This window comes from Leptinotarsa decemlineata, unplaced genomic scaffold, assembly GCF_025532065.1.
Source record: "Leptinotarsa decemlineata unplaced genomic scaffold, Ldec_3_MD MMD2_tig00000035_RagTag_RagTag, whole genome shotgun sequence".
NCBI lineage: Eukaryota > Metazoa > Arthropoda > Insecta > Coleoptera > Chrysomelidae > Leptinotarsa > Leptinotarsa decemlineata.
Genome location: NW_027412540.1, coordinates 16,878,778 through 16,902,697, shown reverse-complemented (window position 1 = coordinate 16,902,697; position 23,920 = coordinate 16,878,778). Strand labels below are relative to the sequence as shown.

The window sequence follows — 23,920 nt, the reverse complement described above, 5'->3', positions numbered from 1 at the left end:
CTAAAATACATACAACAGGCAAATATTGTCTCATATTACATTTGTAGGAACTGCTTATGTCGAAACTGAAAACTGTACCAAATAAATAACCAGTCTTATGGTAATAAATATACTAGTAGTTTTTTCTAAACGAGCCTTTATGTACAGGAAGCTTAAAGTTGCAACTAAATTCTTTTGAACAGCACCAGCTTCAACATAAATAGCTCTTTTTGATTCTTCAATGATGACTAAAACCGGAAAGTTAACTCCATGAATAACAAAAAAATAATGGGTTTTAGCCCCCATGATAATTATTTTCTGCTTTACCTACATTTTCTCATATTTGATTTTTCTTGAAAATTTTGTTTATAATGTCTACAAATATTGTTTCAAGTGAATGCAATTGAAAATTATTTCGAAAATGATTTTTCCAAGTGTTGTCCAATTCTTGGAAGCTGCTTTCAGATCTCAGTCACAATATGCATAATATTCAATGACAGAATATTCTTAAATACACATTCAAATATTTACAGATCTTAATATCTATTTAAAGCATTATTTTTCATTAATTTAGTTCTTAAAAACATACTAAAACATCTATGCTATGACTAGGATACTCGTATAAACCAAATAAAACTTGAACCAAATAATATTACCACAACCTATGAATTTATTGTACTAAGTGAAAATTCTGAAATTTTTTTCGTTGAGCTGATTTCAACAAATTTTTTTTCAATAAAAAAGTGCACTATACACAACCATAATTCTTATATATTCATCAATAGCCATAAATAAATGTACAATAAAGAAAATTTATATAGATCAACATACACTTTGTCAACAAATATTTCATACAAAGTATTTAGACTACCGGAAGTTTCATTTTTCATATTACTTCCCAAATACAGTTTCTGAACACTTTGTATGTTTCAATATATTCTGTAAATAATCACAAATATTTCACTTTTCCAGTTTTGAGTAGCCATTACAATCATTCCACAATTCTGATAAAACAAAAATAACCATTAAGACAACTCACACTCGTATGATTTCTGCCAAACTTCCAGTCACACTTTTTTCAGTCATAAATATATTTTTACACTTACTCCTAATATAACATTAAAATACAGGGCGTTCTACATACCGATTCGAAAAAATAACACACATTTATAAATTACCCTGTATACATATACAGTACCTTTATGATTCTTATAGTAATAACTTAACTCGTGTAAAAGTCTTTGAAATATCAATAAAAAGCTGAAGAATTTCAGTAACAAGATAAACTAAACATGTTTTCCAATTTTACAGAAAATATAAATCATTTATATAAACCCTCTTTGTATATATTATATATAAAACATGTTTTCTACGAAGCCCATTTTTTTATTTTAATCTCAACTTTTTCATTCATGGCTAAAATTTTGAGAAAAAACTCGCCATCTCTAAACGTAAGTAGAATTCAATTCAAAAATAGATTGTGACCATTCGACGGCTTCGTGGTTTTTTACATACTCCAAATGAAATCAATTTTTGATTTGTAGTAAGTAATTTGATTCAACTTACAGATCGCTTTAGAACCCCACCAATATCAATTCAAACATAAAATAGGAGAACTACTGTTATGATACCTTATGCAAATTAGTAACTAGATAATGAAAAGAGTCGAGTCCAATTTAGTAAATGTATGATACCTGATTAAAAATGTTTTAGAAATAATTTTGAAATAAAAAATTACGTTTCAGGAAATCTATTTAAAAATGTATTGCCCAGTTATACAACATAACATCAGTGAAAGAAATACTACTCTTTTGATTCTTTAACAAAGTATAGTACAAAACCTGAATTGAATTTTTTGTGGAAAATAAATATCCTGTCCATATGTTGTAATTCTATGTAAAAGTTTTTTTTCAGGAATATAGGTAACAAGCTGAGTAGCAAATAATATAAAGTTACAGTAGTTTTTTCTGCATAATCTCATTGTATCCATACAAATAAGGTTCACAATAAAATAAATTCTCACTATAAGTATTTCATTATCTACTTCACATGTTGATTGTGGGAATTATTCCGAATATTTTTCAATTTAGTTAGAAAATCTAGCCAGTACACAAATCGATATGCCATAATCAATATAGATGAACTCGTCTCAAGAATGAATGAAGCGCACATTTACTTGTGGAAAAGGATTATTTCAATATAAGATAGATAGCTTATGGACTATATTTCTCAATTGTGCTTTTCTCAATTATAATTTGAAACAGAAAATTTAGATAGATGAATAGTTTCACTTCAAAAAGTATAGTGGGAGTAGTGACAGTTTTACAATTTTGACCCTGTTAAACTTTATTTTACAGAACTTCTTTCAATCTAAGCAACTAAAGAGAGAGAAGTTTATAAAATACTTTACTTTTGAATGCAACTTGATTTTATTATAAAATGAAATCTTCATAGCGATATCTATTTTAGATTTCATCTTCAATTTCTGTAATGCAATATTCTCAAGCAAAACTGAACTGAAATGAAACATGTATCTTCACCACTTTATCAAACTTCAAGAGTTTGTCAAAATCTAGTTGCTCTAAATTCCATAGCACAAAAACTACATTGAATGTTATTAGAGGGAATAATTATCGAAAATTGTAAGTGTGAGCCTATCTAAAGTTCACAAAAATGGAAGAGAAATATACCTAGCTGATTTTTTACAACTGAAGGTGTTCTGAAGGAGGCAACTCTCCTTGATGAACAATGTACAGATCTCTGGATTCAAAGGAAAAATTATAATGCTATAATTAAACAGAATACAAAAACCATATTGACAATCAATACCTCCACTACCTTCCAATTTATAGAACACCCTATGGAATACGCCCAATCCCAAGAAACTATTTCCGGAGAGACGGACAAGTATACAATTTTGATATTGTGGCAAGCACAAAACGAAAATCTATTTGAATAACCAAGAAGTGTGAAAAACAGTGTTGGAGAGATAAATAAGTCCCAAAACTTTTATATTTATAAACGGATCATATTCAGTTTTAGTATGTGCCTATGGTAAACAAAACTGGATGGAAATAAAATCTAATGTGGTGAAAGATAAATCCAGCCCTTACGACAGACGTTATTTTTGATGACCCTTTTGACATTAACGTTATGATTCAAATCAGTCCCATAAAATGGAAAAAAAATTACTTTCAGAATTTCATAATTGAAGAATCAATGTAGTGAATATTTTTTAGGAATTCATTTTAACCAGTAGGATCACCTATGGAAGGTGTTTGGGAGCTTCATCATAAATGTCTTCCTTTCGAAGGAAGTTTAACTTTTTCTAGATCATTATTGTAACTGCGTCAAAAACAACCTGGAAATAATTGAAAATATATCACTAATATAGAACTAATACACAAAAAGTCAAGTTGGCAAATATGTATTTAAATCTATTCAGAACAAAGACAGGTGAACGTTAAGTAAAACAGTTTTGAATTTCATCTGATTCTGCGAAATGCTAATTTGGCTCTAAAAAAATATTATTATTAACGTTTTGAACTAATGGGTCTCTGAAAAATTCATTACTGAGTATTTTCAGAACTGATTTCCATCAAGTTGCAAACTTTTCAATTTTATAATACAAGATGGCTTCAGGATGAGCAGCCTCAAAAAAACATTTGAAATATTACCTCATATACTTTAGTGGAAAGCGTGGTTTTGAAGATGCCACACGAATTACACCTACTACGAAACACTAAAATGAGTCACATTGAATTCCTTTTTTGTTTGATTCACTTCAAATGAAACTATCAACCTGAATGATCGCATATCATTTTCGAGACGGTTCAAACATCTCACTAACACATTAATTTCATCAGTTTATAACTCACAGTTTAACAGTTGATTTCTGACTTTTGACTGCCTCCAATATGATTCGAGAAAGGATCATTTTGCAATATTCCATTACTAGTCACCTCATCTCCAGTGTTGATGTTGGCGTATTTCTTGTTCTGTGGAGGTGCCATCGCCTGTTTGGCAAGGGCTCCAGCATCTAACGATACCCCAGATTTCAGTGTGCATTCATTTCTCAAATTGTTATTATGGTTGGTGACGGTACTGTTCGGCAGGGAAACCGGTGATACTTTGGGGTTTGGAGTTGTGTTGTCCACCGGCAAGAGAAGTTTGTTAACGACCTAGAGAAAAAAATTAAAAATGTCAACACGTTGGCCTGGCGGTGCAATTATTTGTGTTTTCAGCGGTCTCATTTCACGAGTCTCCACGAACATATTATATTTTGACTGAAAAATGTACGATAGATATAAAAATTCTGCTGCAGTTGTGATGTATAGGTAGTGAAAAATAATTTGGCTCAATTTGAAAAGTGAATTAGTTTTGTTGAATTTTGAACTGACTCTTATAGCAACTGTTAACTAGAGTTTCGTCTCAACTCAAAAGAACCTCAGAGGGTAAATGAATGTTTGAATATGAAGAAATATTGGTATAGTCGAAGTAACCGGTATTGTGAATAGTTGAAGCTGTCGGCGATCTCAAAGGCCAAAAAACCAATACAGAGAAATAAAGCCGCTGCCAACTAGTCCACGTGGACTGAAGAATTGGCGGTTCGTATTGGATAATTTTTAATAACCGAGTTTTATGATTGGCTGAAGAGTCATAAAAATAAATTTGAAGTCATGTTACGGTGACGAATAGAATGCGAGGATGGTTATACCCGTCGTGTTGTCAATGTTCAGTTCAGGAAGTGATCGCGGTTTGAGTGTTGAAATTCGATATTGGTGCAGTTATAACTACTTAAAATTTTTATTATCTGTTTAAAATGTGGCGTACTTGGACAAGTACTAATAGTAATAACGAGTGTGATAACAACGCAGACTTTTTCCTGTGTAGTGATTCTAATAGCGATAGTGAACAATGCGAAAAAGAGATACCAGTGAATAAGATTCAGATGCACCTGAATATTGAAACACATAGAGTATTTTTCAATGTAGGTATATAAGAATCTACATCTCAAGTTTGATTCGAGGAAAACAAACTATTACAAGCAACATCAGATTTGACCGAAATTCCTTTCTCAACTGTACGTAAAATAGTCAAAAACAAACCTTATGAACGCAAGACGCGATGTAATACGGGATTACCAAAACCTTTAGATGCTCATCTAATAAAATCATTGAAATAAACAATATAGACTGTTACAGAAGCAATGAGATTCCTACAATTGAAATCATAAGGAAGAAATTGAAAACTTGGGAAAAAACTTGAGGACTGCAATGTTGACTAACATAAGATTATGGAAGCTAATATGTATGATGAATGGATAGAAAACACATTTATTCCAAATTTGGATGCAAATGGTGTAATAGTTCTTGACAACGCTTCCTATCATTCGCGACAGCTCATCAAAGTACCGAATAAAAATTCGAGGAAAGATGAAATACAAAGATTTTTAATGGATAACAATTTGTATTTTGAAGATAACTATAACATTTCTTGGTATTTGTTTAGCGTTTCTTGGGAAAACAATATTAATTTACTACTATTTTAAGGAATTTGTAAATGTTGTTTCATTTGTCGAAATCTATTTACAGCTCTAAATTTGAAAAAAAATACCCTAAAGAACAAGCTCTAGCACATAGAGAGAGATGAAAAAAAGACCGATAGTTCACATCCTGTAATTGTCTATAATGAAACGAAATGGAATTTGTTATTTATGGAATAATTCACATACACTGAAAAGTGAATACATCGTGTAGAGTATTCATTATGAATACTCTAACATAGACCTACACGTTTCACTACAACAATAGTTTTCTCAGTTGGACTGGTAACACCGTCTTCATTAAACATAGAATAAAAGTATCAAAAGTAAGAAGGCTACCTCATATTTTTTAACATAAAAAATGGGCTCCATAATAAATAAGCACCTTAGCCAGTAGATAAAAGGTCGCAGAAAACCAGTGTCAGTTCTGGAGAGAACATTTTTGAAAACATTTGTTGAAATATCAAAAGGTTTTGCTGCTTATCAGTACTGAGATCAAGAGTGATTCCTTTGTTACTTTTCAAACAGTACACAATTTATCATTATGCTATTATGAGTACTATGTATGATGGTTCACTTCCTGCTTGATGGTTATCGGTTAAATTTGAATGGACACTCATATTTTTCTGAAGAAAATAATTGAGCTCTCTGACAATTGTCTGTCATTGGAGGTATTGAAAAAGGCTTTATTGTGCGCAAACCTGTTTTGTAAACTTTTAATTGCATGAAAATATCTCACAAAAGTATTTTTCAATATGTTATTAATAAACGAATATATTTATTGTGAAAATTGCAATAGGTTCTTGAAGCCCAAGAAGGTGCATGCTAGGCCAAAACACTGCAACTCTTGTTAGAAATCAAATTATTATCACAAGTTTACGTGTTAGAGAGGTGAAGCTGTATTGAATAACCTTGTTTGGCACAATCTCATAAATTATTTTCGGATCCCATATACCAAGTGGGTTGATATACAGAGTAATTCAAATTCGACCACCACCATTGGGATCTCCTAAACTACAGGAGATACGTCGAAGTTTGAAATGGGGCAAATTGAATTTTTGTTGTGTAACAAAGTACTATTTTCAAACTTGGAAAATTCCGAGTATTTCGGAAAATATCCGGAAAAAGCTGAATATCGGCATACTATTTTTCAGCTACACGTTTTCATGTTCAGATTTACTATCCGATGTTTCGTCTTTTGGCAATCATCATCAACTTTTTTTTCTATTATGGGTGCCATGTTGTTTTATTACACAGAAAAATAGTGCTTCTCATTCTGATTTCATTGATGTATAATTTGCTCTTCCAAAACCACATATATTAAAAAAAACTTCATTTGAGATGGTCATGAACATTAGTTGTCAGTACTCATCGAACATCATAAGTTTGCACAAATACTTTAGTCGGAAATGAAACTTTATTATAAATTTGATAGGAATAAATAGTATGAGATCAGCTCAAATTTCTTTTGAATAATTTTCGGAAAAACAACAGACGGATAGAACATTATTCGGTATTTTGGACAAACACTTGGTTGAGCACGGTGCGTTTCAAAAACCAAGAATGAAATAACGAGCTGCTGAAAACTGTACAAAACGTATTACAACAAGTGTTCAAAATGATGGCCTCCCTCTTGATTACATAAGCAAGCTCGTCGTCTCAAATTAAGATCAGCCCTTACAATATACCTTCATCTGATAGACCTGAGTTCATCCACCTTGTCATATTTTTGCTCTCCAGGAACTTGTGATCTGACTTCTCTGAAGTGTCGTGGATTATTTTCACTCCAAATGTGCTCATTATTTCTATTAAAAACACTACATTTTGAAAGAGTACTTTCTGATTGATTCGACCGTTACTTGATGAAGATTTATAGTAATTTCAAAAACTACACCTCACGAATTGATCTCCACAAACTTAATTTGAAAAATATATCACAACATGTTTCGCTAGCACAGTAGCTTTGCCAAGTGATTTGAATACTTCAAGTTGTTTCTTACATTAATATTTATATACTACAGGTAACCATAATTGAGGCTACCCCAAAAAAATTACCTAAACCTCACCTGAAGAATATTACCTCACATCTACATCAATAATAATTCTTTCTCGGTTTTCAATTATGGACATCTTTTCAAATCTAGTTGGTCATTCATTAGAATGTTTGAATTTTTAGGTTTATTAATTTCCATTGCTTCTAAATGATTCAGTTTCAAACCTTTATTTTCTATGTGCAAAATTTTGAACTCTCCGTTAAAGATATGATTTTCTTCTAGAAGATGATTAGAATATGTTGAATTAATTTTCTTATTTACATAGCTCGTATGATGTTCCTGAATTCGATTCCTAAATATTCTGCCTGTTTGCCCAATAATACCTTAGGGCACGTTCCACACTTTAATTTATATACTCCTGATTTCTCGAATTTGGATGTCTTGTCTTTATCATTTTCAACTAACTTTTCCAACGTATCACTTGTTCTATATGCAATTTTAATATTTCGTTTCCTCAAAAATAAAGTCACTTTTTCCGTTGGTTGTCCATAATACGGTAAAGCTCTATAATTTCGATTATCTACCTTATCAATAGGAAAAACGTCTCGAATCGATTTTGCGTAGGCTTTCTTGGCTAGTATTTTGTTTATTACTTCGGCTTCAAACCCACTGTTGACCGCAATTTGTTTGATGATATTAAGTTATTTATTGAAAGTATCTATTGAAAGAGGAACATTGGCTCATCTGTGAATCTAGCTATTATAAGCTGCTACTTTGCGTTGTTATAGAAAAAAAAGTTGATGATGATTGCCAGAAGACGAAACGTCGGATATAAAATTGGAATATGAAAACGTGTAGCTGAAAAAAGTATCAATGAGAATGTGTTTTTGGTTTTGAGCTATGTTGTCAAATGACGCCGGAAAAAAATAAAAACGAAACGGATATTTCCGCAAATACTCAGAATGTATGTAATATATGTGAATATGTATGTATATATGTGTTTGTATTTATGTATTTATGTGCGGTATATTCAACTGATATTTAATATTGAAATAATTTATTTAATCATTATTTTAAATTTTATCCCTGTTATAAACATTCTTGTTTCTTGGGATTAATAAAGATTATTATTATTATTTTCCAAATTTCAAAACAGTATTTGTTAAGCGCAAATTTGCTCCAAATTAAGCTTCAACGTATCTCCTGTAGTTCAGGAGATCTCAATGGTGGGGAACGAATTTGAATTACCCGTAGAGACACATATTTCAAAATTTCAATGACTTTCTGGATTATCTCTGGAAATGTTTGTCCCCTATTATAAAAAAAATTTTTGAAGAAAATGTAAATTTATTTCATATAAATAAACTTACAGAAACGGCACCCTCATCTTCTTTATTGTTTTCCATTAGTAAGGGTTGTGTTGATCTTGAATGGGGCATAATGAAAGAAGTTTCCCAATTGTCCGAATTGTCTGGTAGTAATTTTTCTATGGAGGAAGTCGATTCAATTTGATCGGGGTGGTAGGATGAGTATGGTTTGGAATTAGATAGTCTGAGGATGTTGGTAGTACCTTAAAAACAAACACACACTGGTAACACATATGTTGTTTAGTGTTGACTGTAATATGCTGTAAAATACAAATTTGAGAGAAGCATGCACATTTGAAATATTCTGAAGATCGAAGTATTTTGGCGTCATAATTGCTGCATTCATCTCTGTTTAATTCCATCTTCAGTAATTCATGCAATAAGAAAAAATATTGATCAGTTAACTGGTTAGTGATCTAATAATTTATTTTAATAAAAGTTAATTGGGTAACGGGATCAATTTTACTTTAATTTAATTAAATTCTGCTTCAATGAATTTTCATAAACATACCTCCCACAAAACGTATAACTGTTTTCTTGTCCAAAATAATTTTCCAAAATAGTCTCCAGAAAGTCAATGAGTTTGTTCCAAAATACCTATTTTATTTTGAGGTTTTGTGATTTGATATTATTAATTATTGAGTTCTTGTTACAATAGTGTATAATTTTGAGTAACAAAAAATAAAAATAACTTTGCACCAAAAACTTATTTTACTCTTCAAAAAAATTGGCTTTTGAAATAAACCGAGATTTCTCAAAATAAGAGTACTTTACTCCTGTCTCAAAATCAAATATTTGAAGGCTCCTTATACTACGTGTGTTATACTATATTTTGTTGGTGCACGTTTAGTTTTAGAAGATGCACAAATTTTCATCAAGAATAACTTTTTGTCGAAAAACTCTTAATAAATAAATTCCCCATATGGTGCATACTTTGGGGATGCCACTGTAGATGTTCAACCATATTTATCCGAAACACTTTTGAGCGAAATGATACATATCCTCAAAAACGATATTGTTAACAATAGAATGAATGCTGATGGCCCTAGTAGGTACGGCATATTTCAATTCAATCAGTAAAATACCTAATTGGTTCCCCTTTTTTTCATTCTTATTTTTTCTATCATTAAAAAAGACAGACACCACCTTATCAGTATCATAGATCAAGACATTCGTTTGTTTCATGTCTTTGTGTGTTGTGTAGCGTTGTCTCGAAAATGTTATAATTTTAGATTTTTAATTTTTTTTATTTTTATTATATATATTTATATATGATGATATATTTATATAATATATATATATATATATATATATATATATATATATATATATATATATATATATATATATATGTATATATACTGAACTGGTTTTCCGGGTATTTGATCCGTGTATGTGATATTATCTCTAATTTCACTTTCATTTCCAAATCAGAGATAATATCACATACACGGATCAAATACCCGGAAAACCAGTTCAGCATATTCCTATCCGTGAAAACTTCAGATTTCATATATATATATATATATATATATATATATATATATATATATATATATATATATATATATATATATATATATAATAGGTCTGACGTTTTTTAAATAGTTATATTTTCAACACGAAAAAACTTCCTTTTGGTGAGTGATTTAATTGAGAAATAATGATTCCTCCTAAAATTGAAAGTATAACAGTTATAGGTTTTGTAGGAAGTATGTTTATGAAAATTCATTGTCACAGATCCCTGAAGAAGAATTCAATTAGGTTTGAGACGTTGGCAAAAAACGATTGTTTTTTCAACCCAATCAACGAACATTTTGCACTTTTCACATTATTCAAAACATTAAAAACTGTTTTTTTCAATGTTTATAATTGTCACATTGAAGTTTCTCATTATATGTATTCCACGTGAAAATCAGTCAACACTGTTTCTTCAACTCGAAAACCAAACTTAGGGAACATAAAAATCCTAGTATTCAAAGCTAACTATGAAACCATTTTTTAAGAGTCAATTTGACTTTTTTCGACTAGTAAGTTGAAAATATGGTGACCAATATAGCCACTCACCAAGACATTTCAATTCATCTGATATGAAAATAAAAACAAATCTGGAACTGTGTAAAACACATTTTCCGGTTCCGTTGGATAGTGTCTGCAGGTTTGACATGTGAAGTTTCGTCTGCGACTACTTTAGACATTATTCTGTAGAAAAGTTGTAGAGATTAAAAAAATTAAAAACATTTTTTCACAAATTTTTTTATCGAAAATCGGAAAAAAGTAATTTTTTAACGAATTAACAAATTTTTGAAAGTAAGCAGTTTTCGAGATATTTGAAATTTTCCAAAAACAATCTAAATTTTCACGAAAAATGTTCTTGATTTCATTTTCGACTTTAATATCCGGCCGGAGCTCATTTCAATCATTGAACAATCATTCTACATTATTTTTTATTACTCACGTAATAAATTGAATTAAGTTCAAAAAATAATTTAAGGAAATGGACTTATATTGACAATGTTGGATTGAATTTTATTAATTACAGTAAATATTATTAATGTTTAATGAGGTAATTACTGAAAAGCATAACGATTTTTTGTTTTAGCTATATTTGATACTTAATTAACGGATTCTGACTGATTGCTTTACAGAAAAAAAATCAATAAATAACCGGTAAAATAATAATGGGCTCTGGAGCAGTTGTAAACTGAGCCTAATTTTCATTGAAAAATCATCATCAGCGATGAGGACTATTCCTGGATGAATGTGTACGTGGACAAACAAAATTGTCAAATTTTGGATACCAATCCACATGAGATCCAAAAGCGTCCATTGCATCCTGAAAAAGTCAGTATTTGGTGTGGATTTTGAGCTGGCGGCGTCATCTGGCGGCGTCGTTCTTTGAGAACGACGTTGGCCAGACTATCACTGTCATGGCGAGGTCGATGATTACCAGCTTCAGTTGGCCTGAATTGGATGATCTAGACACCACCGACACGTGGTTTTAACAGAATAGCACTACGTTCCACACAGCTCATGCCACATTGGAGATTCTGCACAAGCTATTTGAGAGTTTGATGGCATGGTCATCTCACGTGGAAGTGGTGTGAACTGGCCACCGAGATCGTGTCATTTGATCACGTAAGACTTTTTCTTGTGAGGTTTTCCCAAGTTGCAGCAGCGGCGGCTCGTCACAGGAGGCATGGGTGGCTTAACCACCCCATAAAATTTGAGGCTATTCATCGCAATTGATTGAAAGATATTGACAAATAATTACGATTATTTTTTTCTAAAAATGCTTGGGTATCATTTATCATTACTTTTCCATTCATTTTTAATATAAATACATAATATGCCCGAAAAAACACTATCACTCACTACGTAGTACGTACCACACTGTATCCTGCCCATGAACGAATAACGAATAAACCATCAACCCGAAATAATAAATGACATACGTTGCAAAGGAGCCAAGCCTCCGACCTCTTTAAAAAACACAGGCTTCAGGAGACCGATCCAACCAGCGACATACGTCCCGATTTGTAATTTCAGTTGCAGAAATTATAGCGTTAGAGGAGGCTATCCTCCAGTTGGTCTCCGTTAGTGTATGACTGCGTTTGTTTTTTATTTAATTATTCGGACGGGATGCCGTGACGGACCGGGACTTAAAATATTTCGGTAAATCGTTTGTTTTACAACAAGTGTTTGTTTCTTGATGATATTTGTTATTTGTGTATAAAACAGGCAGTAGTGTATTATAGCAGTGCTTTTTGGTAATATTTTTAATGTGTTTTTAAAGTGTTTTCTTTCAATTTCCAGTGTTTTCAGGTTTTCACTTTTCGGTTAGTTTTTTCCCATTTATTATGGATAAGTTGGACGACATTAAGAAATCTGACGATATAGTCGATTGGTTACTGACAAATAATTTCAAGTCGTTACCTATCTTATAATAATAAATTTTACATTATTAAAACTCTGGAAAGGCCTCAATCAAATTTGATTGAGGATTTGATATTAGTTGGTACGGTAAATGCCATTGGTTAACCGGCTTCATTAAACGAGAAAAACTTTTTTGTTGGCTTTGTGTTTTATTTTCCGCACAAACCGAATACCAAACGTGGTCTAAAATAGGAAACTCCGATTTAAAAAATTCACCTCGTTCTACTGAAAGACATTTTAAATCTAAGGAGCATATTATTTCGTCTTGTAAATTAAAATTGTTTAGCAAACAAAATATAGCAACAGCTTTAGATACAGGTCAAAAAGAAGCCATACTTTCTTTTAATAATCAGGTTAGTAAAAATCGGTCGAGTTTAAAAAGACTTATCGATATCACGATTTATTCGGGTTCCCAAGAATTAGCTTTTCGCGGACACGATGAATCCGAAAATTCGATTAATCGCGGCAATTACAAGGAACTTTTAATGTTATTGGGCAAATATGATTCACAATTTGTCACTTTTCTAAACGGTAGCGTATTTTCGGGCACCTCAAAAACCATCCAAAATGAGTTTATAGACAGTGTGGCATATATTATTGAGGAAAATATAAGCAAGGAGATTGAAAGTGTTTCTTTGTTTGCATGGGAAATTGATGAAACTACCGATATTACCTGTACATCACAACTTTCAATCGTTTTTAGATATGTCAAAGATAGTAATATGGTAAAACGTTTTATGGGTTTTCATGATGATTCATATGGGCGCACAGCTGACGATTTGTTTAATTTTTTAATTCGTACGTGTGACACCTATAATTTTAGACAAAAGTTAATTGCGCAAACCTATGATGGGGCTGCGGTCATGGCCGGCCATTTAAATGGTTTACAAACTAAAATAAAGTCCAAAGTCCATAGCTCCTCATGCACTTTTAACGCATTGTCATGCCCATGCCGTAACTTTAGTATTAAGCAAAGTGTGCAACAACATAAAAATTTTCGCGCCTCCGGCGAGCTTTTCTGTATGTATATAGTCTTTATGACTTTAGCCTCCCCTGTTCTCCAATGCACGAGCCGTCACTGGTTACTGGTCAACTTAGCGCTGAACACCTCATAAAACTGAAGTCGACGAGCAGGATCATCTTCGTTTAATTCCTGAACTAGCCTTATTTTGAAAGGATGTATTTTGTAGGCTTTCAAAATCCGAAAAACACTAGTGGGTGATACACCAGACACTCTAGATATTTGTCTGACAGGACAGGATACTTCATGTTTTCTGTTGTGAACAGAACGTGAAGTTCGAAACTTATCCATCAACTGTTTAACGTATTGATGGCTCACGTTGTGGTCTGGATGATTCTTATTATAAATTCTTACAGCAGCTTCAGCACATTCATTATTTCGATAATGGGTTGCAACAATTTCTATTTTTTCTTCAGTAGAATAAACCATGTTGTAACACAGTGAACAAGGATGACTGAATAATAATTCGTGAAGAAGTGACAGTGGCCAACTATATATCTACTTTTTGTTCTGCGACAACTAGATTCACCAAAAACTACCAGTGCAACAAAAACAAACAGTGTTGCCCATTTCCAAACGTTTACTACTTATTGAATAAATTCTATAAATCTAGAAGACCTGCGACAGAGAATTGTACGGGGATGCCGATTTCTGGCTCCGGACATCTTCAATAATGTAAGGAACGCTTCCGGAAGTAGACTGTATTATTGTATGGAACTAGATGAAGGTCATTTCGAACACTTTATCCGTTGATTGTGTTGCTATTGATAATACTTTTTTATTTTTTTTGTTTTTTAGTGGTCAGTTTTATACGTATAATTTTCGGCAATACACAATTTTTGTTTGCATTTATGCAAGTATTACGTATTTTGCTTTAAATAGGTGCGGTACCCCAAAAAATTTTCGCGCCTCAGGCGGGCTTTTCTGTGTGTATATAGTCTTCATGACTTTAGCCTCCTCTGTTCTCCAATGCACGAGCCGTCACTGAGTTGCAGGTATTTGCGAATAAGCCACAAACCACAGCGGTCCCCAAATTCAACATAACCCAAGCCATCAGTCAAATTCAGCCTGATTTATGCGCCAGAGTCATAGAAAATTGAACGTTTTGGATGCGCTCCGCCAAGATAAGCCTTGGCGGACATTTGAACGATGTTCTACAGCTAATGGCATCAATAGGTCTTTCAAACGAATAAAAAATTTCGATGATCACTCACATACACTTTGTTTGATTTAAATTTAAAAATAGGAAGCGCTTAAAGAAATACCCTATATTACCAGAGCCCCAAATAATAATAATATTTATTTGTCAAATCTTAGAATTATTACATTGATTATTGAAAAGCATAAAGGTATCCTAAGTACATTTATAGATAGTGAACAAAAAAAAGATTGTCACTTAGGTTCACACGGATCCTGTCTGTGAAAACAAATGTTTTTCTTAGCTACTAGCTACTATATATTGCAAATTTGAATTAATTAGGCAGTGATAAATGTGTATTTGAAAGTTATGTGTAATGTTATTATATTCCACTTATACTTCTTATTCTGAATAATACTCTAACCCAGTGTTTCTCAAAGTGAGCACCGCGGCGCCCTTTACTGGGGCGTCGTGGGCCACGGGTGAGTCTAAAGGTACAACGTTTTACAAAACAAATAACTGAGAGTAAAGGTAATACGGCGGTACCTATTAATAAAAATCCTCTGATAATTTGATAATATCGTTAATTGCAAAATGCAATCCGTTCAGACAGCCACCTACCTACTTTCATTAATTAAATAGTCTTTACGTTCGGGGCGCCGCGATAACCTTCAAAAAACATAAGGGAGCCGTGAATTCGAAAAGTTTGAGAAACACTGCTCTAACCTTTGAATTGAATGAATATTGTTCTCAAAAGGCAACCAGCAGTATATAGTTTGAACAACATATTTCTTATATATATATATTTTGATTTATTAAGCTATTTCTCAGACAGTATGGCAAAACTGAGTTGCTGCCAAATACTGACATACCATATACTGAAAATAGAAAAGGAACTGAATTACTGAAATTTCATATTTTTGTCACAAAATGCAGTGTTGTCATTATTTTATCTAAAATTCTGATTGAAGTTAAGATGTTGATATACCAGGATTTTTATATATTTTAATCAAACCAACCGACAAATAGGTTATTCAAAATCACAAACATTTAAAAAATTAGCAGGTTTTTACCTGTAGGCAATTTTCCTCTGTACTTTTAGGTCTCATCACCGTCATATCTTTTTCATACGAAGGTGGGCGATGAAACACTGGCAATGGGGCATTCATCACATCAGGATCTTGAATGCAATATCCCAATCTTTCTAGAATTGTCCCGAATGAAGGCCTGAGTTCTGGAGTGGGATGCCAACACTGGGTCATTATGCCATAAATAGGACCTTGAACAGAATATGTTGAAAAATATATCTTCGCAGGTGGTTATTTTTGTCAAGAAAAAAGTTATCGAAAATACGAATATATTCTTCTCACCTGGACAATTAGATGGTGGATCCAGTCTTCCTCCTGTTGTTACAAGATCCATCACATCTTTATTGGCACAGCCAGTGTAGGGCATGTAACCCATAGACATTATTTCCCAAAGCAAAACTCCATATGACCAGACGTCTGTTTTGCTGGTGAATATGCCATCTTGGAAAGCTTCTGGCGGCATCCATTTAATAGGGAGCATTGCTTTCCCACCTTTTCTGTAGTAGTCCGACCTAAACGAAAATCAATGAATGTTATGAAATAACATACGAATACGAAGCAATACTCAACAATGTCAATATTAAAAAAATGTTTTGATCCAATTACTTATACAAAATTTTGGACAAAACTGAATTCATTCAGTATATGTTACAATATGCAAGATGTTTTTTCAGCGTGTACATTTCATTTAGCCTTACAATCATGACATATTGCTTTCAAAACTCAGCAAATTTGGTATCAACCATGGTTTATTCAATAATTATCTCCAGAATCGTAACTTTGTAGTGAGATATAATGGTATTCACTCTGATTCCTATGGGACACCTCGGGTGTTCCACAGGGATTAAACTTAGGGCCTTTGCTGTTTGTTTATTTATTAATGACCTAACACCATGTTTACATTTTTCTGAAGGGCTCCTTTTTGAAGATGATTTCAAATGGTTTGAAGAAATTCAAACCTTTAGAGATTGTGTTGCACTACAAAAAGACACTGATAGAATATATAATTGGACCATTGAAAATAAATTATAATTTAATTTTGATGAATGTAATATCGTTATCTTTTCTTTGCGAAAAACCTCATTGAATTTAGTTACAAAATTGGAGATACTTTCCTTGACAGAAAAAACGAAGTGAAGGATCTTGGGATTATTTATGATCACACTTTGTCATTCTCGAAACATTTTGATGAAATTTGTAAAAGGGCTAACAAAATATTGGGATTTATTATAAGATCTAGCTATTCGTTTGTTAATGTAGCCACGATAAAATATGTTTATATCACACTTGCAAGACCAATATTAGAATTGAGTTCGCTCATTTGGAAATCCCAACGACAGATGCATTTAAATAGAATAGAAGAAATACAAAATAGGTTACTGAGATAACTATATTATAAAGAAAAACATTTTTGGTCAGATTACACAAATGTCAGATCAATGGATTTGAGGCAGAATTTCAAAATATCATCTCTTTATATTAGACGGGATATAACACGAATAATGTTTTTATACAAGGTGATAAACAACTATATTACAGATATAAACATACTCGAACTCATAGATTTTAATATTCCTCAGTATCCTACAAGAAGTCTAATCTTTTTTAAACTACCAAAGGCAAGTAAAAAATAACTGCTGTGAGTGCTCTCTTAACCATGCTTCGTAAAGCAAATGAAATTAATGTTTTAAAAAATTTAGATTTCAGTAATTCCTTCTCAAGTTTATTAGAAATATAACTGTGATAAGTTTGAAAATAAATCTTTCAGTGTATATGTATAGAAGTAAGCTCACACAATAAATTTGTAATAAGAATTTCCATGTAACTAGGCTGTTAAGTCTGTATGGAAAATAAAATAAAATAAAACGTGCAATATAAATGGTGTCTTGTAATGAATGACATACAAATATAAATTATAATTTTTGTCAAAAATAGTCTAAGGTGCTCTAAGAGCGATGCCTATGCGAAAGTAGCGATTCACATTGGATTTGAATCGCTGGACATTAAATCCATTTGGAAAAACTTTTTCAGGAAGTGTATTTCACATAACCACAGTTTTTCAACTGAAATAGTTCTCAAAATGAATTCGAGGTGGACTGAGTTGAACTTCAAAAGGATGAGCAGCCACAGTCTGTCGCGTATTTCTGATATAATAATAATAATAATAATAATAATAATACTTTATTTCCGTGTAGACAATATACATTGTATAGGAATAGTCAATAAAAGAAATAAAAATAAAGATAAAAAACATAGTATAAGAAACATACAAGTTGAAACAACACCTTAAAACTAAAATAATACCCTACTTATCTAATCTAAAAAATTCATTCAAAGAATAAAAACATTGTTCAATTAGAAAACTCTTTAAATTTCTCTTAAACATCACATAATTATGTTCTTCCCTTAAATGATCGGGCAGTTTGTTGAATATTTTTATTCCAATGTATTCTGGTGCAAATGAAGTTATTCTTAGTCTTGCATATGGCACATGAAATCTATTTTTTGTTCTAGTGTCATGGTGATGAACATTTTTATTCATTTTGAAATGTGTTTTGTTTTTGAATATGTAGCTGCATATTTCAAATATATAAACAGATGTGAGTGTTATGATGTGATAATTTTTGAAAATTTGTCTGCAAGATTCTCTCCTTGAGACATTCGCAATACACCGTATAATGCGTTTTTGAGCAATGAATACGTCATGAGTCATGGATGACCCACCCCAGAAGCAGACACCATACCTCAGTCTTGAATCAACTTGAGCATAATAAATGCTCATTAGTTGAGTGGTAGTTAAAACTGTCCGCAGATTCATAAATAAAAATTTCATTGAATTAAGCTTAGAAATTAGATGCTGGCAATGAGCATTCCAGTTCAAGTTTTCATCAAGAAGAATATCCAGGAATTTAACACTTTTATTCGATTTTGAGTATGTCACATTATCAGCACTGAAACTGAAGTCTTCCATCCTATTTTGTCTATTATGAAAACGAATAATATTTGTTTTATCCGAATTAAAAAATAAATCATGATAATTGAAAAATTCTGATATATGTTCAACTGCAGAAGCACATTTGTCTTTCAATATTTCATCATCTGATGCCGAGATGATCATAGAAATGTCGTCGGCATAAGCTGTATAATGAACTTCAGAAACAACAGAGTCTATATTGTTTACATATAGAATAAAAAGGATTGGGCCCAGAATGGACCCTTGAGGTACTCCCATATCTACACTGAAAGGCTCAGAATTTATTCTCTGGATTTCATTTTTGACCGTACACTGGAGAGATACATATTGTCTTCTACCTTCAAGGAATGAGGATATCCAGTTGAGAGATGCACCTCTTAGTCCATATCTTTCCAATTTCAGTAAAAGTTTTTGATGATTGACGCAGTCGAATGCCCGACTCAAATCACAGAATATCGCTGCCGGGCATTCACCTGCTTCAATATATCTAATTACCTCATTATATAATGAAAAAATGGCAGTATTAGTTGATTTTTCTGCACGAAAGCCGTGCTGCGTGTTCGTTAATATTTTGTGAAGATTCAAAAATGAAGTAAGTCGATCCAAAAATGCATATTCGAATATCTTTGATAGTCCATATGGTACTGTTACTGGACGATAATTTTCCATTAAGTTCGGGTTGTTTTTCTTGAAAATGGGAGTTACTTTTCCGATTTTCATTTCTTGCGGAAAGACACCTTTTACAAATGACAGATTAATCAGATATGTTAATGGTTTTATTATCGTTGGAAGAATTCTTTTCCAAATGTACATGGGAATATCATCTGCTCCAGAGGATTTCTTATTTACCGCTCTTGGTGGAATCAAATGTGCCAAGTCACTTGAACACTTTCCGTGAAAGTATCTATAGAAGAGAAAAAAATCTCCGACCTTTCTTCAATGTTCCAGACTATTAAGGTTGGAAGTGATGGCTCCTTTCTGGATGGAATCCAGCAACTTCAGAGTATTCTTATCTATGGAAAATTTCAAAGATGCGCAAAAAGAACGGCAGTTGCTAAGATTGGTGAAACTGATTTCGTTGCTGACCAAAAAGGAATATCTAATTACTTCTGAATGAAGCAGGGCAAATAGAAGTTTCAGGCATCTTTACTGCGAAACCCTCCAAATCACTTTGCATTGTGGTATGCCAAGTAGGAAACGAAACAGTAAGGACTGCGCTAAAGTTAAATACATTTCTTCCGTTCAAAATGAAAATTTTGCGAAACAATGACGGATTTCGTAAGGGAAAACGCACAATATTTGCTGAAGTGATGAGTGTTTTCACAAACAAAACTGTCGCTGGAGCGATGAAGATCCGCAACTTTTAGGAAAGGTCATACACAGTATCCAAAGAAAGTGAACATTTGGGCTAGTATTCTCAGGAATACAGGTGAGCTCTACTTGAATCTGCTTGTAGACGTAATAGATCCCTCAATCAAATAAATGCGACTGCAAGACGATCTTATTCACTTTCCACAAAATGGAGCTCCGCCATTCCTGGCAGATGGATTGGTTGAAGAGGAGCAATAGAATTCTAGATTTCTTCCAATGGGGGTATTTAAAATTAGTTTTTTATAAAATACAGCCTTGGAAGTTCTGGAATTCTGGAGGGAAGATTAACAGCCACATAGAGAGAACTTGAGGCAGAAGTTCTACATAATGTTAGAGAGGACTTTGAGAGCAGAGTTTATCGCTGTTTGGAAAATAATGGACATCGTTTCGAACATTACTCAAACATCGAAAAAATTCTCACATCAGTGTATCAAAACAAACGAATTTATTGTTTTCCTGGATTGAAGTAAAGCGTTACATTATGTATATATATATATATATATATATATATATATATATATATATAAATGAGAAAAAAACATCGATTTGAAGACAATGGTAATTTTTGACTATTCTAGAACTATTGACCTAACGTATATGTTCATTATGTTGTATTGCTCAAAGACTAATTTCGTGAATTTCATCAGTTCGGACTTACATTGTCTGATATTATATAAAATGATTTGAAATCCCTGAAAGAACTAAAAAAGGAGAATTGAAAAATGAATAGCTGAAAATAATTATATAATAAACTTGAAATGAAATAATAGTGAAATAGAATACATTTCAAGTTTTTTTACTTAATATAATTGTTATTTTCAGCTATTCATTTTTTGATTTCTCTTTTTTAGTTCTTTCAGGGATTTCAAATCCTTTTATATAATATAATATCAGACAATGGAAGTCTGCACTAATGAAATTCATCATGAAACATTGTAAATAGCCTCCAAACAAACGACTAATGTCGTGTTGAATAAGCTCTAGAAAATGACATTTTCAAGATTTTTTGTTTTGAAAATTATGAATGTTAATTATTTTTGTATTGAACAGAGATGCATGGAATTAAAACAAACCTATAAACATCTCTAGACATTCCGAAGTCAGCTATTTTGATACACCTTCCTGGTCCTTTAGTCGTGAGTAAACAGTTCCTGGCAGCTATATCTCTGTGTATAAATCTATTGTCTTCAAGATATTTGCAACCTTTGGCAACATCAACGGCGATCATCACCAAATCTTTCCTAGTTAAAGGACTCGGTCTTTCCTAGAAGCATTATATATATTCATTAATACTTATTGTAGATGTAAACATTTCATGAATACTTCTATTATGAAAATTTTACATTTTTCCCGCAACTACCATCATTGTTTAATTAATATTATCACCCTATATGAAATATAAATAATTTTCGCTGCCAATTTGATGATATGAATTACCAAGTTTCGTGGATACACATATATTGAAAACAACGTGAATAAAAACCCTGGTGTTTTACTGAGATTGATCCAACATTGCACACGATTTCCGAAATGTGAATGAAATATGCCTGAATACGAAAAATCTCTCTATTTGCCGTAGATCGAGTGTTTTAGTCAAAATTTTACATAGGAAGGAGTACAAGTGATTACACCATGGTATTTCTAAGCATTCTATCGTTTTCAGGGGACATGAAAATTGATGAAACACACATAAAACATCACTCTCTCTCTCTCTTTCTCGAACATCAAGTAGCGAGCATATCGAATCATAAAAAACACTTTCAATCATTCGATCACTCGATTCATATTGAAGCATATTATATATTAGTTTTACTCAGGTATTCTGATACTCTGATCAAGTTGCATATAGATTTGTTGCAATGTTATGACTACTTTCATTGGTATTAAATACATTAGTTTCTTCGATTTAATTAAAGAGTACAAATGTTCTTATATCATTCAAAAGTCAAATTCGAAATTAGTAAGGTAAAGTGACAGTTTCAAAAACAGTAATATTTTTGTTTTCAAGGTCAATGCAGTGCATTTTTCAATTTGGCATTTCCACAAAAGAAAAAAATGATTTATCAACTGAATCAATTGCGTCAATAAGCAGAATAACATGACAAAGTTACCTTAGAGTAACTCAAACGTTATTAGCGCCTTCCAATGATGGTTCATGTGGCAAAGGTTGAATTGATTTGCATCAGTCATAGTGTCACAGGAAATGGTTTTATAAAAATGAGTCGAATAAGGAATGACTAATCAACATCAACCAATCTATCACTCAGACCTCTTGAAATATAAATTTGAAATTTTGCAATGTAAGTAACTGTTATCAAAATTATGAATAAAAAATCTATATCTTACTGGTTTAGGCCTTGATTCCCGTAAAAAATTCTTCAGGTCTCCTCCTGATAAGAGTTCCAAAACTATGAATCGAGGATGCTTGTTGAAACAAACTCCGATGAAATGAACAATATTAGGGTGATTGAACTTGGACATAATGAGTGCTTCCATGAGGAAGTCCATTTCAGCCTGGGAAGTCGACATTTCTGGAAGAGTTTTCACTGCCACAGGCATCTCAACAGTGTCGCATGGTCTTTGTCTATAGAAGCCCTGATAGACTTCACCAAAAGCACCTTGACCGAGAGCCCTAAAAATGTTTCCAAACTTTGAATATTCTAACGATGATAATGTTATATCACTTTGAAAAATATCTTCACTAAAATTTTTCAAGAAATTACATTTGAACAAAATACAAATAACATTCTTATAATATTACTGGTTTTACCGTTTTCACAAAATTTCTTTTTTAATTTTTTATAAGTCTAACTTCAAACTTCAATTACATTCATCGAAGAATGTGAACTTTCACGACCGGGGATAACTGTTTCAAAGCATAGTATAAAGATAAAAGGATGGTAAGACTTCGACTGAGGCGCCATCTGAAAAGAATGCTGTTATATTGAGGAACTGATGAATTTAGCTTGTAAATGGTAGATTCAGGTAGATATTTTGAATATAATCGGACCACAAACCAAGGAATTCTTCAGCCATCTTGAGTTCATGTATATTCCTATAGCCAAATATTTATTCAAAATCCAAAAATATTTATTCGTCATTCCTATATCCACTTCTATTTTATTTGAATCACAAAACCAAAGTTTTTTGACATTAGATTCATAATCCTCGAACCAATTTTCAATAAAATAATTTTGAAATATCAAAAACAGTTCATCTCAAACCACCAATGTATTGAAAAACTGCCAAAACACTTTTTCACACAATTCGATGCTGTTTGTGCAATAAAGCTGCTTTCAATACAAATTTTCATTCCAATGCTCAAATAAAAAAGTATTTCTTCCGATGCAAAACATTAACCTTGGGTGAAAATTGCGAGACAGTGATATGGGTATAAGAGTTTTCTTATTAGAACTGTCCATATGGTTTTTGTGCTGAATTCCAGCTGCAGTGCAATCTTTCTGGTACTATTTGAAGGATCTTCTTCTATCGCATCGAGTATAGCTT

At 32.2% G+C, this 23,920-nt stretch overlaps 1 protein-coding gene across 1 annotated transcript in view; it reads right to left on the bottom strand.

Moving 5' to 3' along the window:
- Positions 1–1,718: 1,718 nt before the first annotated feature.
- Positions 1,719–23,920, bottom strand: part of Alk (Anaplastic lymphoma kinase) — a 74,249-nt gene continuing 52,047 nt past the window's right edge. The window contains 8 exon segments of the mRNA XM_074171962.1: positions 1,719–3,340; positions 3,858–4,160; positions 8,889–9,031; positions 9,034–9,088; positions 16,054–16,259; positions 16,351–16,580; positions 21,487–21,677; positions 22,760–23,045. Of these exon segments, the coding sequence (XP_074028063.1) occupies positions 3,861–4,160; positions 8,889–9,031; positions 9,034–9,088; positions 16,054–16,259; positions 16,351–16,580; positions 21,487–21,677; positions 22,760–23,045 (1,411 nt within the window). The 3' untranslated portion in view covers positions 1,719–3,340; positions 3,858–3,860.